Source organism: Lepisma saccharinum, chromosome 5, assembly GCF_977018435.1.
Source record: "Lepisma saccharinum chromosome 5, izLepSacc3.1, whole genome shotgun sequence".
NCBI lineage: Eukaryota > Metazoa > Arthropoda > Insecta > Zygentoma > Lepismatidae > Lepisma > Lepisma saccharinum.
This window is the reverse complement of record NC_139233.1, coordinates 10,223,058-10,240,047: the sequence shown is the minus strand read 5'-3', so window position 1 is coordinate 10,240,047 and position 16,990 is coordinate 10,223,058. Positions and strand designations below refer to the sequence as shown.

The 16,990-nt window shown below is 42.6% G+C and overlaps 1 protein-coding gene across 7 annotated transcripts in view; it reads right to left on the bottom strand.

Annotated features, from left to right (window-relative positions):
• LOC145987648 (otoferlin-like) overlaps positions 1-16,990 on the bottom strand; it is a 453,910-nt gene that overhangs the window by 135,391 nt on the left and 301,529 nt on the right. For all 7 annotated transcript variants that reach the window (XM_083122142.1, XM_083122144.1, XM_083122148.1 and 4 more), the window contains exon 5: positions 2,552-2,794. In XM_083122142.1, the coding sequence (XP_082978268.1) occupies positions 2,552-2,794 (243 nt within the window). The remainder of the gene's footprint in view (positions 1-2,551; positions 2,795-16,990) is intronic.

Here is a 16,990-nt window from a genome sequence, read left to right as displayed (position 1 = left end):
CTGAGACACTTTCAAAGTATTAAATTGCTATCTACGTATTTGGGAAAAATCTTTCAATATAATACTTTTTTTGGACGCGTCAAATCACAGTATTTAATTCCTGTTTTAGCAGCTTTAAGAAACCTGATTTTTTTTTTGGGGGGGGGTTACAAATGCCCTTTCTGCTCCCGTCAAGTTACGCCTATGACAAACAGGAATTCAAAGTAAAAGACTGTCCCGACTAAATCGGAAGACACGTCTGATAGATTTACAATTGGGAAAATCATAATTAAGCGTGTAGTTGAAAACAACCTATTTTCATATATTGCATGCAGCTCTACTTTTTCTGCAATGTGGATCAAGAACTGGGGACGTGGAGAAGCACAACACTCCACGTAACCAATAGTCACGTGACCCTCTTTGCTTTCCTGCCATGTTGACCTTCGCGTGGAACACATTTCTCGGTGTTAAGACAGGCAAAATCACCCGATCATCGAAGGGTGCAATATGTGTTGCCTACTCTCCTGCATTACTTGCTCCTATTAAAGCCTTATGGGGAAGAACTTTTTTCCATGACTGTACACCACGCTTTGGCACCTCGGACAGTCGCTGTTTAAAGAAAATTCTAGAAGCCTCGAGTCCAATGCATTTTCTATTATTTGATGTTTATATAAATATTTTAATATTAACTATCTATTATTAATTTTAATATACCACGTCATTTCACAAATTAATCTCGTGGCTATAGTAACCAGAGACAGAAATGCCAACAGAATGTTAAATAAGTAAAGCGTTCTGTTTCATGAAAATTTCCATATCGCGCCCTCGGTGAAACACAAAACCCAACCGTCAACGAAAATTAGGAATTGTGAAGTCAGAAAATACAGAGTGGTTCTTCCAATTTCATTGAAACTGAAGCAAAGAGAAGCTACATTATACCGATAAAAAGACAATTTTCTAGAGTGCACTGGAGTCTTGTATCGCTCCGAGAATTCTCCTCTAGAATCTTCAAGGGATGGACCACTTCTTTACTCATTGGAGCCCAGGCTCTCGGTTGAGCTTTACGCTGCTTTTTGTCTTAATTAGAAGAACCTGTGTTTGCACTTGGAGGTGCATTCACTTAGGGAGATTTATGTTAAAATCCTTCTTCAGTCGAATGATCTGCTCTTCGCTCATTTTCACAATTCTTTCCAACTTTCTCACGGTGCAGACAAGGGGAGGGACCATGGATGCCAATGCCCCCCCATCTCGAACCATGAAATGTTATAATGGGAACCTGTAAAAATCTACGAAAATAACATTGAACGTTCACCCTTTCTTGTTCGCTGCCCAATGAAAAACAGTAACAGAGGTGATGTGCACTTGAGCGGAATGGCTGGAATGCCTAGCCAAGAATTATAATCTTGCACTTGAGCGTGTAACAGATTGTTGAGATGTCCGAAAAGAATTACGAAAATAACTATAAACACCCCTCCTGAAAGTGGACTATGTCTCGCGGGAAACAGAAGTGTCAGTTTTTTTTGGCGCTAAGAACAGTAGTGAGCGAGCGTGGGAAGTTTTCGGAACGCTGCGCAGTTTGTGACATCAGGAAGGCTGCTGTCGACTGAACGGTAGTTCGCGATCACGTTAAGAAGAAATCAAAACTCTGAATCAGTGACTGTCCGTTGTTAGTTTTCGATATCCACGAAAACTGTAGGGTCTAAGTTGGTCGGTCCGGAAGCTGCAGTGAGGAAGATGGAAACGTGTGCCAAGAAGCATGGGTCTGAGATGATGACGTGATCATCTCGAAAGGATTTTGTCAGCTGTTCCAGAGAGTTTTCTTCTAATTGGATCCGAGTTTGCAGAAAGGAAAGTGAAGTGAAAAACTTAGTGCTAAAGTGAAACGTGATTATTTTGATAATAAAGAGAGCTCTAGTATTCAGTGATTAAAGTGGTTGTCACAAATGGTGAAAGAAAAGCGCTATATTCAGAACAATGGTAGAGATCTAAAAACAGTGTAGCCTTTGGTTATGTAAGTAAATGTAGTAATATTCAGTAATTATTTTTAACTCAATCATTACAAGAGTGTGTAGCTACAGATTTTTTTTTTAATACAATCCAAAGTACCACTTAAATCCTCGTATTAAGTTGACTTTTATAAACCAAGGACAAGCAGGAACTCAGCGGCCTTTCACTTTCAATTTTATAATTGTTTAGTAAAGGTTATTCTTTAATAAATGTAATTTTTATTGGATACGCAACTTGAGAGTATTAATAAAACCTGAAAAGGAATTGTTTCCCGCTGAACGAAAGCTAGAGAGTATTAATAAAACCTGAAAAGGAATTGTTTCCCTCTGAACGAAAGCTAGAAACGACGCAAATCCAGCTTCATCGTTACACCCGAGAATTATAACCTTGCACTTCAGCGGAACGACCAGAATGCCTACCCGAGAATTAAAAAGAGACCGTTTATAATGGGATTCCTACCTAACGCAGATAAGGGCGAGGCTGCCCTGCTCACACGAGGATTAACACATAAAAGCATGCTGCAAGATTGTCTCAGAGTAAAATTAAGACATCACTTAGCACTTACCTCTTTCGCCTCACGGTTTCGGACATGGATGGAGACAGCGTGTTCTCGTTGTCCGAGGACAAGGACGTCACGCTGCCCGTCCGGGACAGCGTGGGCCCTGGCTCGCTGGAGCGTCGCGGGGGGCCACTGCCTCTGCCGCCCCCGTCGTGCGAATCATGCAGGAGCTTCCTCTCGTCGTCATCCTTGGGAGGTCGCTGTTTCCCCAGACGCATAAGACTCTTCACGTTCTTCAATCTGGAACTTCTGCAATAGAAAATACACCGAAATTAAAAAGAAGAACTTACAATCAAGCCCTTAAACAATAACTATTTTTTTAACAAGTTTTGAGCACATATACAGCCTGTTTTAGCGTTAAGTTAATATTTTCATAGAAATGAATTTGAAATAAAATCCTCAGCAGCGATGTGAATTATTTTACTTCGCTCTTCTGCTACTTGTGGCTAAAAGTAAGGAAAAAAGCTGTTTTTTTATAGTAAGATAACCAGTGTAAAGTTAACTGTAAGTTTAAGTGTAATCCTACTTCAAATAAAAAATAATAAGAATAATCGCGAAGATGAGGATGAATAGTGGACAATGAACAATATAACTAAAATGTTAACCTCTCTTCAAAGGCGTCTCGTGAACGCATGCGTCAATTGTGGGGAAAAGGGACAGCTTGCTCTCCGACGACATTAATGAGCATTTCTACATTCTAATTTCTTCATATAGGAGAAGTATTTATTTTACACGAGAGCGCTGAACTAAGCTTATATTACATTTCTTGGATCTGAAGTGACGCATGCATCAATTGTGTGAAAATATTTATTACTTTCTTTCACTTCAGATCCAAGAAATGTAATATAAGCTTAGTTCAGAGCTCTCGTGTAAAATAAATACTTCTCCTATATGAAGAGGGCCTCCCAGATGGCGCAGTGGTAGCGTCGTCGCCTTGCAATCAAGGGGTCCCGGGTTCGATGCCTGGTGGAGGCACAAGTGGTTCGGATACCACTTTAAACTGTAGGTCCAGTCCCGATTAGCCTTCCTGTGCATAAAGTGGACTTAAAACACCAAATCAATCAATCAATCAATCAATCAATCATATATGAAGAAATTAGAATGTAGAAATGCTCATTAATGTCGTCGCAGAGCAAGCTGTCCTTTTCCCCACAATTGACGCATGCGCAGCATGCACCGCATGCGTTCACGAGACGACTCTGCACGTACTACACCCTGTATGCGCTCCTTGTCTGTTTGTCTCCTTTCACCCATTTCATCTTATCACCATTCACTCTGATTGTCGCGATTAGCCAAAAGTGGTTGAAAGGCGACGTAAAATGACAAAATCAATCAAGAGTATTTGAAAAAAAATCATTTTGAAAAGGTTGATATAGGTGGCGTGGTGATCAGCATAACGCGTTACGAAACCAGGTGTCCGAGGTTCGAAGTCATGTAAGGCAGGAATTCGAAGCACATTTGTGCTTGCTCCATCATACATTGCACCATCAATTTTACGGCTTCATTGTTCATTTTCATCGTCGCGAGTATCCATGAGAGGAAGAAGAGCGACGTATAAGCAGCGAGACGGATATAAGCCTAGGAAAAGTGGCTTTATCGAGTGAGGTGGGATCGGCCCCCGTGGCTGAGTGGTTAGCACCCCGCGCTGCGATGCCAGGGGTCCCGGGTTCGAATCCTGGCTTGGGCATGGATGTTTGTGAGTGTCCATCAATTTCATCATATCATCACTCATCCCCATCTTCGCACATTAGCCAAAAGTGGCATAAAAGCGAAGTAAAATCAAGGAAATCAACCAATCAATCAAGTGAGATGGGGTGGAATCTTGTCTTTCTTTTTGTGTCGGCAATTTTCCTACTTTTCTTTCGTTCAACCTTTCTCTTTAAGAAAGCTGGGCCAAAGAAAAGCTATGATACCCCCAGCCCCGACAAGCGTCACTCCTTGAAAATAATAATAGGGATTTTCTGATGAAATTACAGCAACTGGTCACACTGGACTAGTTCGAGCAAACCTTGTGTACAATGAGTTATGTTTATTCCTCTACTTTGGATAATAAAAATATATTAGCGTTGCGAGTTGCCATGGTTACTACAGGGAAACAGAGCTTTGTGCAAACGCTGTATAAAGTGCACAGCCGTCGCAGTTTCCAGGCTGCGATCAGAGAATCGATGTTTGTGATTAATATCTCCTGCAGCACTTCCTGTTATTTTCCCACGTGGTTCTTCCATTTGATTGCATCAATTACACTGCAACGTGTAGAAGGGAATGATATAATTGCTTTACGTACAGGCTGAAATGCAAACTACATCCATTATGGTACAGGGTGGTACCCAAAGTCAGCAAAGTTATTTAAGAGCGTTATAGTAAACGTCAATTTCACTAGCGAATGACAGTGGGAGATACTTCTATCGACCAATCGTGTTCGAGGGGTGAACCGGTTTGTAATCTCACTTCAGGCTCGAACGTTCTAGAACCAACATCTTTACTGTGTTTGGACGTTAAAGGGAAATGCCATTGCATTGCATTTTTTATTGTTTAACGCCGCATTTCTGACACTTTTTGCTGATAACGGCTGAATGAGGATAAATTTAAATCGATTGATTTGGTACATTTTACTTTCCTTTTCTGCCACTTTAGGCTAATCGCGAAGCTGAGGAACACAAGGAACACCCATGCCCTGGTCGGGATTCGAACCCGAGACCCCAGACGACAGAGGGCACTGTGCTGACCGCTTCACCACGGAGGACGGCTAAATCAAATCGAGGAAAATACATTCACAAAGAACATTCTTGCCCAGGCTGGGATTCGAACCCGGTACTCCGATGGGTGGGAGAGGGTGGGCTCTAGCCCACCTTGAAGTAGTCTTAGCACATCCAAAATGAGCACATTTTCGGAATCATTTATAGTAGAGAACAAAAACTCATCGAGAGAGAAATTGTAGAAAGAGGTAGAGAAACAGGAAAGAGAAACATAGTACAAAGAGTGGCAGTGAAAAAGAAGAGAGAATGAGAGAAACAAAGGCAGAACAAAAGAAAGAGAGAGAGTTTAGGAAAAAGCTAGAAAAAGAGGTAGAATATGAGAAATAGAGAGAAAGAAATAAAGAAAAAGAACAACGATAGAGACAAGAGAGGAAGACAAAAAGAGAGAGATGGGCAGAACGCGAAAGTGAGAGAGAGAGAGAGAATGGAAGAAAGAAAGATAAAGAAATAGAGAAGAATGAGAGAGAGATAGATAGGATATTAGAAAGACAAGCGCATAGAGAGATAATCTTGGCAGCATGATCAACGAATCCTAGTCCACCTGAAGTACAGAATTCGTTCACTCTTGAGCCCACCCAAAATAAGTTCTCTGGTGACGTCATTGGTCAATAGGAAGTAAAATATTTCAAATATTTGAGAAGTACTTTAATTAATGATTGGGAATGTAATGAGATCAACGAAGAATGAAGACAATCTTCGAAATTTAGCGAATATAGACCATATCTTTCTACAAATGAACCTCAAATATTACACTTTGTTACTATTCCTATTGTAATGATACACTAAATTCCCCCCCTCCCTTTTACATTGTATTTAGGGTCTCTCCGATGGCGCAGTGGTAACATCGTCTTCTTGTAATCAAGGGGTCCAGTGTTCGATACGCGGTGGAGGCACATTGCACAGTGGTTCTGATCCCACTTTAAACTGTAGGCCCAGTCCCGATTAGCCTATCTGTGCATAAAGTGTTCTGTTCTTCAGTGCTGATTTTCTCAGTAACCCAGTGACGGCGGGTTTACTGAGGAAAGGTTATGGGGAGGGCAGACAGGAGGAACAGAGGCAGTGAATGTAGGGGAGACCGGGGCACTTTGTCACAATTTTCAAATTTTATTTTTTTGTGGCTCTCACGAAAGGCCGAGAATTATAATTTTTTATATGCAAATACTTAGTTATCTTGTGCACAACATATGTTCCTCTGTACAATGTAACTCATCCTGAACTGGACTTATTAACTCTTCTTCATGATCAATACAGTTGTGACAATTTACCCCATATGCGGGGTAAGTTGTCACAATATCTGGGGCAAGTTGTCACATGCTATTCTAGTGGCAGTTTCATTAAATAGGTATATATCATTAATGCAACTGCAACTCTTAGAAAAAGACTGGCAATGTTACTAGCACTAAATACTTAGCATGTAAAAGAGACTTAAAAGCTAATTAAATTAAAAGGTAAATTATGCTAGTTAAACAGGAAATAAAGTAGGTGGGCCTGTATATTTTCTTCATTCCAAAAGATACATATATTGTTACATCAATTTTTGTAGGTAAACCAGAACTTTCATGAAAACAACACCAGCTTACAGAGTAGCTAATGAATCAAAACTACAAACTTAAAGGTTACAGAAAACTGTTTCAGTAAGAACATTTGCAAAAGATAGGGCCTACACTTCCAACACACGAAATTTGCCAGTGGCATTCAACTTTCTTGTGATTTTTAGAGTTAATAAATTGCAAAAATATTCCTATATATATGTCAGTAGTGTAGGTGGCCGGGTTCCACGCCCGAAAATGGGGCTCGGTGGGGCTCGCAGTGTTGCCAGCTCCTCACCCAAAAAAATCACCAAGGTTTTTGTTTTTGGGTATAACCTAACCTCAAGCAAGAAGCTGGCAACACTGCTTGAGGCTTGTTCTGCAGTGTTGCCAACTCCTCACTCGAAAAAATCACCAAGGTTTTTGTTTTTGGGTCTAATGTAACCTAAAGCAAGAAGCTGGCAACACTGCTTGAGGCTTGTTCTGCAGTATTAGCAACTCCTCACTCGAAAAAATCACCAAGGTTTTTGTTTTTGGGTCTAATGTAACCTCAAGCAAGGAGCTGGCAATACTGCTTGAGGCTTGTTCTGCAGTATTAGCAACTCCTCACTCGAAAAATCACCAAGGTTTTTGTTTTTGGGTCTAATGTAACCTCAAGCAAGGAGCTGGCAATACTGCTTGAGAGTTGTTCTGCAGCATTGCCAATATTTTACTCGAAAAGTCACCAAGGTTTTTGTTTTTGGGTATAACCTAACCTAAAGCAAGGAGCTGGCAATACTGCTTGAGAGTTGTTCTGCAGCATTGCCAACTCCTCACTCGAAAAAATCACCAAGGTTTTTGTTTTTGGGTCTAATGTAACCTCAAGCAAGGAGCTGGCAACACTGCTTGAGGCTTATTCTGCAGTGTTGCCAACTTTTTACTCGAAAAAGTCACCAAGGTTTTTGTTTGGTCTAACCTAAGCTAAAGCAAGGAGCTGGCAATACTGCTTAAGGCTTGTTCTGCAGCATTGCCAATATTTTACTCGAAAAGTCACCAAGGTTTTTGTTTTTGGGTATAACCTAACCTAAAACAAGGAGCTGGCAATACTGCTTGAGGCTTTACAGTGCATAAAACAATTTGCCAACCTACTGGTACTTTTGCCATAGCCTTTTACAAAAAAAAGAGAGAGGAAAAAGAGGGAAGAGTTAAACAACCGACAGTGTTGCCAACACCTACCTACAGCTTTTTTTTACTTGGCAAGAGTTTAGTCAATTTATACACTGGCGCAACATACACACACTGGGCAAGGAGAGCCGGCAACAAATATATACTGCCGTAAAAAAGAGAGATGGATGGATGGCAACACAGTATGTGTGTGCGTGTGTGTGTATAATATGTAGCATTATTAACTAGAGTGTGTTGGCAACCCACCTGCAACTAACAAAAATAGAGATACCAATGTTGCTGTAAGATAAAGAGGGAAAGACCTATCGTGACCTTTGTAAACCTCTCTCGGGGAAACACGATGTGCTATACATACGTGGGCGTGCTGGCGCCTCTTATTATTTTCGTATTGTGAGGCAAACAAACAAATAAATAATTGTTGTTTTTAGGATTCCTGACCCCTATAACCTCGCCAGGGTGCGTGGTGCCCAACCAAAAAAAGTAAAAGGTTTTCTAATGGCTGCGGTTGTAGATAACCGCACCTCTGTAGGGTTTCACGTGTTTTTTTTTTTCCCCAAACTTCCATGAAACCCTACAGAGGACCTCCGTAATGCATGCAACGTGTACTAACAACTCTAGTGTTATTTGATGTTGTAATATTTTGGATATAGAGTTTTATTGTGTGATAGATAAAAATAATTATGTTTATTATAATATTTTCTTGATGAAAATGGAGAATGTATGTGTGTGTTACAAATAAAGTTGCATGCTTATTTATTTAGTGTGTTTGTATGTGTATGTATTTTTGATGTTCGACAGCATCTGAAACGATAAAAAAAATTTTATTGTTAATTTTCTCATGTAAAAACAACAACAACAAAATTTTTGTGCAAAAATTTCTGATTGTTTCGTGCTATAGTGCAAAAACTGATGAGAAAAAAGATATTGTAACTGATAACTGATGAAATTGATATTGTAACTCATCTTGAACTAGTGAAATTTTCGTATTGTGCCATTGAAACTGATTGTGCTAGTACAAAAATTTCTTATTGTGCAAGAAAAGATATATTATAAATGTTAAAACTGCTCTGTGACCCTCTCGTTCTTCACGTCGTGGACGAAGGACTTCTCTGCAATCAGGATGACGCTGCCTGCACACGGTGTCCTCGAGCAAGGCTTCGTGGAACTCGCAGACGACCTTGATATTGGTTCGATCGTTGACCACCACCTGCTTCCTCTTCGTCGTGTTGATGACGAACATCGGCCTGCGTGCTTTGAATTCGCTGGGCGTGTAGTACATGTCGACGTTTCCCTCGGTCACGCGTTTGAAAGAGGTGTAAGCTTCGTAAAGTTTGAGGTAATCGTCTTTGGTCATGTCGAGGTTGTAATTCTCGCGCGGGAAGACTTCGTTGCGTCCATTCTTCAGATAAACGTTCTTGATCTTGCTGTCGTCGAACTTGCTGGAATCTTTTTCCTGGTTGTTATTGCGACCGGTCTGAAAGAGCACTACGACGAAATCTGGCATGTCGAACTGTATGTTGTTGAACTGTGTTGTCACATCGAATTCCATGTGACTTCCCGACGCCAACTTCTGCACGCACTGGTAACCGTGAAAGTGAATCGGTACCTGCGGACTCTTCAAGATCTCCGCTTTGTACTTGAGGGCGTAATTCGTTTCGTATTCCACGATCGGCATTCTCAATTCCATGCTCCGGATGACGCACTTGGCTGCTTCGGGTAAAGTGTTGGCTATCGGCGTGCCGTCGGCGTTCAAGTTGGTGTATCGCATCAGTGCGTCGTTGTCGTTGGCCGCTCTTCGAAAAGTGACCCTCAGTCCTCCTTTCCACATGATCTCTTTGTAGTCGGAGAAGAATCCCGGTAGCAGACGCATGGGAAAGAGCACCGTGTGATTTCTCGTTGATATTTTGGTCCCCGCTTCGAAACCTCCTGCCTGATAGTATGCCGCGTCTGTTTTGGATAATTTCAATGTTCCCACCGCCGTCGACGTGATGCCTGGATAATCTATTCTGTCGATGACGGTGTTGTGTTTCCTCACCTCCACCTGCGAGAACAGGTGAGGCACGAAGTTGTCCACGAGTTTCAAATTGGCATTGGGCGGAAACGCGTCTCCGCTTTCTTTCTTCACCACGTCGAATTGAAGGTAGAGGTCCGCTCTGTGAGGATGAACGAACCCGTCGCCTACGTCCACGTCGTATTCGATCTCCCTGTTCGCTTCGTTGAGATTGGCGAACGTACGACGGTTGGGAGGGAAAGATTGCAATTCGTAACTTTCGATTTGCTCCATTTTTACTATGCGTGTTATTTATTATACGTTGATCTCCACGATGGCCGTCGTAGTGGCACCTGCGAAATCCACCACGTCTCCTTTCTCGTTCGTCACCACCAACTCTATGTCGTCTATGCGGTTGCGACATACTGGAAAATAGATCGGCGAAGAGGGTGTGTAGATGATCGGTTCCATGAATTCGGAACTGGGTTTGAACGTGGCTATGATTCCCGTTTGCTTGTGACTTCCTAACAATACGTCCGAGGATTTTGTGATCATGCCTTCCGCCACGTTGCAGTGAACGTTCAGAGTCTCTATGGCCAGAAATTTAGGAATGTTTGCTGCCGTGTGCTTGATGCCAGCTTCGAGTTTTGTGTTGTTCTCGAAACCTAAAAGTTCTCCCATGGTGCCCAGGTCCACGGTCTCCGTCGCCGACACGATTTCCACTCTGTGCGTGACCGAATTTTGAGAAAGGTACGTGCCTTTGGGTAACTGAGCTTGCAAAGTGGAAAGATTGTATTGGCCTGGCGTGACGACGATGTGTTCGCTTCCGACGCTAATTTTGTTGTTGTGCTGCGTGACGTTAGGTATGAGGTACATGCTGTAGAATGCACGCAGAGCTACGGATTTAGGATAGACGATGTCGTCGTGCAGCGTGAGTTTCAAGATTGAAGATTCACTCGTGAGGTGGAACACGCCCATCGTGTTTAAGATTCCACAATACTTTCTGAAAATGTTCCACCGACGGGTTATTTATTTTAGACATGTATGCGAGAGCGGAAAGGCATAGGTGGCCGCAGTTAACATCGGTGAAACCCTGGATGCGTTTGTCATTGTAGTAGAGGTTGGCAACACTGAGATACTTCACCAACCTGGCAGGTGGTGTGCCACCGAACGAATCGAAAACAAATGCATTGTTATCGTCAATTTTGAGGTAGCATATCCAATGTGTACCAGGATTTTTGTAACTGTCTAGGTTGACCACGCCATACTCCTTTTTCTTCACAGCAGAGGGTAGAGAATCGGACATGAAAACACCCCTGAAGTTCTTTATCCCCAACAGTTCGATCAGAGATTCAATATCGAAGTTGGACAGGGCTTCTTCTTTTTTTTTATATTTTTTTAAAGCATCGAGGTTGCTTTTTTGTTTTTTGGTTATACCTTTCCCCTTCTTCTCCATAGCCAGGTTGTGACGTTTTTGTTCTTCAAATTCTGCCTTGTTCTTCTTCGAGTCGATGACGGTTTTCGCGATGGCGGCACTTCCGCCGGCCAAACTTCCAACGGCCCCCAATGCTGCCAGGATGGCTGGGATGCTGAATATGAAACCTCCGATCTTTTGCTGTTTTCGCGAACGCTGCAAGCGTTTCAATTGAGGTGTGCTGAGAAGTAATTTTATTCCGTGTCCTTTCGTCAAGCAAGAACGTTTCTTCTCGCGTTGTTTCTTGGTGAGTAACCCATCGAGGGCACCTAGATTTTTCAGATTGGAGTATGGTATCTGGTACACGACACCCTTGGGCTTCATGTTGATGCTCTATATGTTATTTTCACAGTATGTTATTTATATATATATGTTCTGAGATTTTTTTTGTTTTGTGTAATTTTTTCGGTATGTTATTTATATATAAATATTCTGAGATTTTTTTGTTCCGTGTAATTTTTTTTCAAGAATATACTCTGCGCAGAGCTGTTACACAAATTCTATTACGTGCTTTGTTTTCTTACCAAGAAGTTCCTTTGTACCCTTGTACACGATTCGAGTTTTGTTCTCGATTAAAATAGCTAGCTTCTCGTCGGATAACATGTTAGCGTATCGATCTGGTAAAAATAGACTGTATTGTGCGTTGAGCAACAGACGCGCCTTGGGACCATACTGGGTAGAAACAATTGAACCAGAAGTTATCGTGTAAGGTTTGTCTACTTCCAATTCCTGAATTTTTACATATTCGACTGATGAATTTAGCATTTGTTTTAATGCTTGGGCGTCTAGTGATTGTTTACTCATTTTTTATATGGCAAACACAACTGGAGTTTTATTTTTATTTTTTTTTACATAGTGTTATTTATATACCGAAGAAATTTTTTTCACGGTTCGAGAAATTTTTTTATTTCTACACACCCCATCCAAATTTTTGTTTCGTGTTCATGGCGATGGTGGTGCCCAGTGCTGCAACTCTTTCTCCCAGCGAAGCGTCTCTGCTAATGAATCTTTCGAAAGCTGCGTGCTCTAACTTTCTGTCTGCTTCGTGACGTGCATCCAGATCGGTGCGAGTGGTGTTGTAGGCGATGTCGTGATCTTTGCATGCGGCGTCCAACGGATTCACACCCTTGTCTCCTCTCTCCAATCTTTTCTCGAGTTTGGTACCCGGTCCGCAGTACTGGTAGCCGGGTAAATGCATCTCGAAAGGTAACTTGTTGATGATGTCGTTCACGAGTCCCTTTCCTTCGGCCACGTTCCAGAATCTCGGAGGTAGCGTGTTGATAATTTTGATGAGGTAACCTATGCCCTTGTCGTTGTTCACGATGAAGTTGGAAAGTTTTGTGCTGATCATGTCCACAATTCCTACCTTCTCGTTGTAGAAATTACGATTGCCTGCATTCTCCTCTCCTGCAATAACCAACAATCGGTCTATGAGCTTGCGCACGTCGTCCACCCACACAAACTCTTTGGGCAGGGTGTTGTAGAGTTTGACGCCGCTGCCTGTTTTCACCTGGTTCCATATCGGCTTGATGAGATTCCTGTACTTCTCGCCGCTGCTGGATTTGACCCTATTCTGCGAGGCGTCGTTGTTCTGGTACAAGGCATCCGTCATGATCAAAATTTCCTTGTAACTCTGGTAATCTTCGTCGGTGTAATCTTTCGGCTGCTTTTTGGCAACGAGTTCCCACAGTCCCACCGTACCCGGATACCTGTTCCAACTATCCTTATCGCCTAAATTAACTTTAATGTCGTTGCCTTCGAAACTCACCTTCGATTTTCCAATCTTCCAAACCACACCACCGCCTTCGTTGCTCTCCATGCTCGGATACAATCCGAACACTTCATCCTTGTCGAATTTCCCCGTGCTCAGGTAGTCTCGTGCCAAAGGTCCCAACTCGATCTTATCCGAAGACGTGCTACCTATGGCTCGACGTCGTGCGGGTACGTCCTTCAGTTCGAACGGCGTCGAAGGAATGCTCGAAATGGGCGTGGGTACGGTGTAACTTTTAGCTGCAAGTGGTACGAGTTCGTTGATTAAATTTTTATTTTGTTCCGTGACGCCTTTAATTTCTTTACCTAGATCGCTGATGGCGTCGATCACAGGTTGATCTTGACGTTTCTTCTCTTCGTAGAATCCGCGATTCTCGGATTTCCAACCTTTGAAGCGTTTCGCGAGGTAATCGCGAAGCTTGAGATTTTCGTCTTCGATTTTTCGTTTCGTCATAGCGTTATTTATACACGTCGTTTCTCACAACGTTGCAACGTTTAGAAAGTCGTTGATTTTGTTTCTGTATTTTCCGTCGTTGGGTTTTCTCGTCATGTCGATCGTCGCGAATCCGAAATCGTCACTGTTCCAACAGTGGGAGCAGCAGCGTTCCGAAAATTGATTGTAGTTCATGTCTCCGCCTACGTAGTCATCGTACGCGTGCTTGAGGTTGGTGTGATCTTGACGAAACAAACATATGAAATTAGCGTTGTCGCGTACTAACTGTTTTGGAATTTTGGAAAACGTTTGAGCTAGGAAGAAGCAATCTATTCTTTTGTGACGACCTTGCGTGAAAAAATTGCGAATTTCATTTTGATTTTCCAGGATGACATCGTCGAACACAACGACTGAATTTTCACGACAATCGTCGAGTGGTTTTATTTCCGAAGAGAACGTTGCAATGTCCAGACCATCGTACAGTTTCATCAGTTGCTGGTATTTGGATTGCTCCAAACTTTTCGAGAACACGTAGAGGTGCCTGTTCTTCCAATCTAACCAATTCGGTGCGAGGAGAAAATTGTCCACGAGCAGTGTTGTTTTCCCACACCCCGAAGGACCTACGATCAGACAGCGGATGCTGTCGGGAAGCAACTCGCCGTTCCTTTTCTTCTTTCGATTTTCCGAATCAGGTAAACGTTTCACGACATTCCACGCACTCATAGAATCACTTCGTTTGAATCGATCCAACTCGTGTCCGGAAGTCCCAGCCATTTCACCAAAAATTTGTCGCCTCTCTTACGCAAAACTTTTTCGATAAGGTACGTGTCGGGGTATTTCGTTTTAGAGAGTTCCTCCTCGTAGAAGCGCCCCAATAAAATTTCACCGCCACTGTCCTTTATTATATACGTGTGACGGTTTCCGGGTAGAACTCGAACCACGGTAAAAAGTTCCGTACTCCAGTTTCGTGTAAAACCCCTGTCGAACGTTCGCTTCAATTTACTGACCCTCACCTGGTCTCCAATTTTGTATTTAGGTTTTTTTGTCGTGGGCGTGTACTTTGGACAGTAAACTGTAGAAATTAATCGCTGCTCGTCGGACTTGGTAACGTCAGCCGGCTTCATGCCTATTGTTCTGTGTACCGTGTGATTATAGTCGTTAACGAGTTCCGGCAGTATGTCGACCCACTTGTAGCTTCCCTGAAGCGTGAAGCGTGACCACATGCGCGATTTCAGAGTGCGATTAAATCTTTCCACGATGCTGGCTTTGATGTGACTGAAAGTCGAATAATGTCGAATGTCATGTTTTTGAATAAATTTTTGGAATACGGCATTGTAAAATTCCTTCCCGTTGTCTGTTTGCAAAAACCGTGGTCGTCTGTCGCTTTCGCGAAAAATTGTCTTGAATGCTTCCGTGACGCATGTCCCCGTTTTGGCTTTCAAAGGTAGAGCCCATGCGAATTTCGAAAACGTGTCTATGACGGTGAGGAGGTACTTGTTGCTCTTGTTCAATTTATGCACATTTTTTAGATTGCCGCTACTCATCTCCACGAGGTCACTTTGCCAGAGGTCGTCGATGCCCTTGGTTACCACAGCTAAACGTTTGTAGTTGCGGCGTGCAGGTTTATGCAATTCTTGGACGATGGCTTGCCTAGACATTTTTAGAGATTACGTTTGAAGAGAAGCACAAGCGTGATGGGATTCAAAGAGGGTGGCACTTCGCTCGTGTTTTGAATGATCAGCTTATCGCCGGCACTCACGTCAAAAACGGTGAGATCTTCGTCTTCGTGTATTTCATATATGTTGCGCGTTTCGTTCCAACGTGCCAGAGGAATATTTCCTGCTTTCTGGACACCACGATTCGATATCAAGGTCATGGTGGGAACGCTAGCTTTTCTGCCGTGGGACCAGTACGAAAATTCATTTATCTGAATCGTGCCATCGAGGAGAAACTTGTAGTACGGATGATAAGGATGCAACATGTACAGTTTGTTACCTTCAACGAACGTGGAGATTCTCTGTTGATTGGGTACGCTGTTGATTTCGATGGCTTGCAGAGAATGCAGTTTAGCGAATTTAGTATCGACGCTAACGAGGTTGCTGTGAAGCTGCCCCAGTGTATTTTGTACGGGCAACAAATATTCGACTATGGTATCCGTTACTGTAGAAAATGAAGGTTTGATTTTCACTTCCACGTTCAACTGCTTGTAGTTTTCGTTGAGTTCTTGGAACTTGGCACCGAAAGAGGCCAGCGTCGATTCCTGCGTGGATTCCAGCACTCCAACTTGATCCCTGATGTTGACGACAATACTCTGAAGGTTCTCGACTTGATTCAATTTCGAGCTCTTCTCGGTGAGATCGTTCACGATGCTTCGCATCTCGGTAAACTGCGTGTGAAGGTCGGCGACGCTTTGCGAAGTGGGCAGCGTCGACACCAGCGAAGTAAGTTCGTCTCGAATCTGTTCCACGTTCGCCGTTTCCGTTTCCAGTCGTTTCAGCATACGTGATATGCTCCTTTTCAAAGCGTGCAATTCTTTTGAGGTGGGGAGATTAGCCACCCTACTCTCGAGATCGCTCAAGGAACTTTTGATGTCGCTCGAATCGGATAGTGCCGTCACCGCTGTTTTCAATTTTTCCAAATCTTCTCTCGAAGGTACGCTCGTCCGTAACGATTCCAAGTCACCCTGTATGTTGTCCAGTACGTGATGAAAATGAGCAAGATTCGTTTCGACGTTCAAATTTTCTAAATATTCGATCTTCTGCTGAACCGTGCTCAACGTGTCTTGTATGCTCGTCAACGCACTGGCTTCAGCGTGAATATTTTTAATTTCTTCGTTGATCAACTCCAGAGACGCCTGAAGAGTAGCGATGGTGGTTTGAATGTGTTCGAAATCTTGATAAGCCTCCAATTGAATTTTTATGTTCGCGACGCTTTTGCCGATGACCTGCAGTTCGTCTGACGATGGTAGGTTCGTCATGGTATCTTCCAAAGTCTGTAACTTGGATTTAATTTCTTCCAACGTGCCGGCGAATTCTTCTTGTAATTTGGAAACAACAACATGCAAGCGTTCTACATCAATATCCTTCACGACGGTTTGAAGTTCAGAGAAATTCTTTTCGATTGCCGAAGTTCGTTCTTCGATTTCGAGTTTCAATTTTTCCAAATCTTCATTTTTCGATTGAAATTGTTGTAATTTGGCCAAATCATTTTGAAGCTTATCCACGCTCAACTGTATATTTTGAACGTTGTCGTAAGAAGGTACGTCGACATAATTTTTTATGAGCGTTTTCAGTTCGGAATCGATTTTCAGAATGGGGTCGAGACATTGC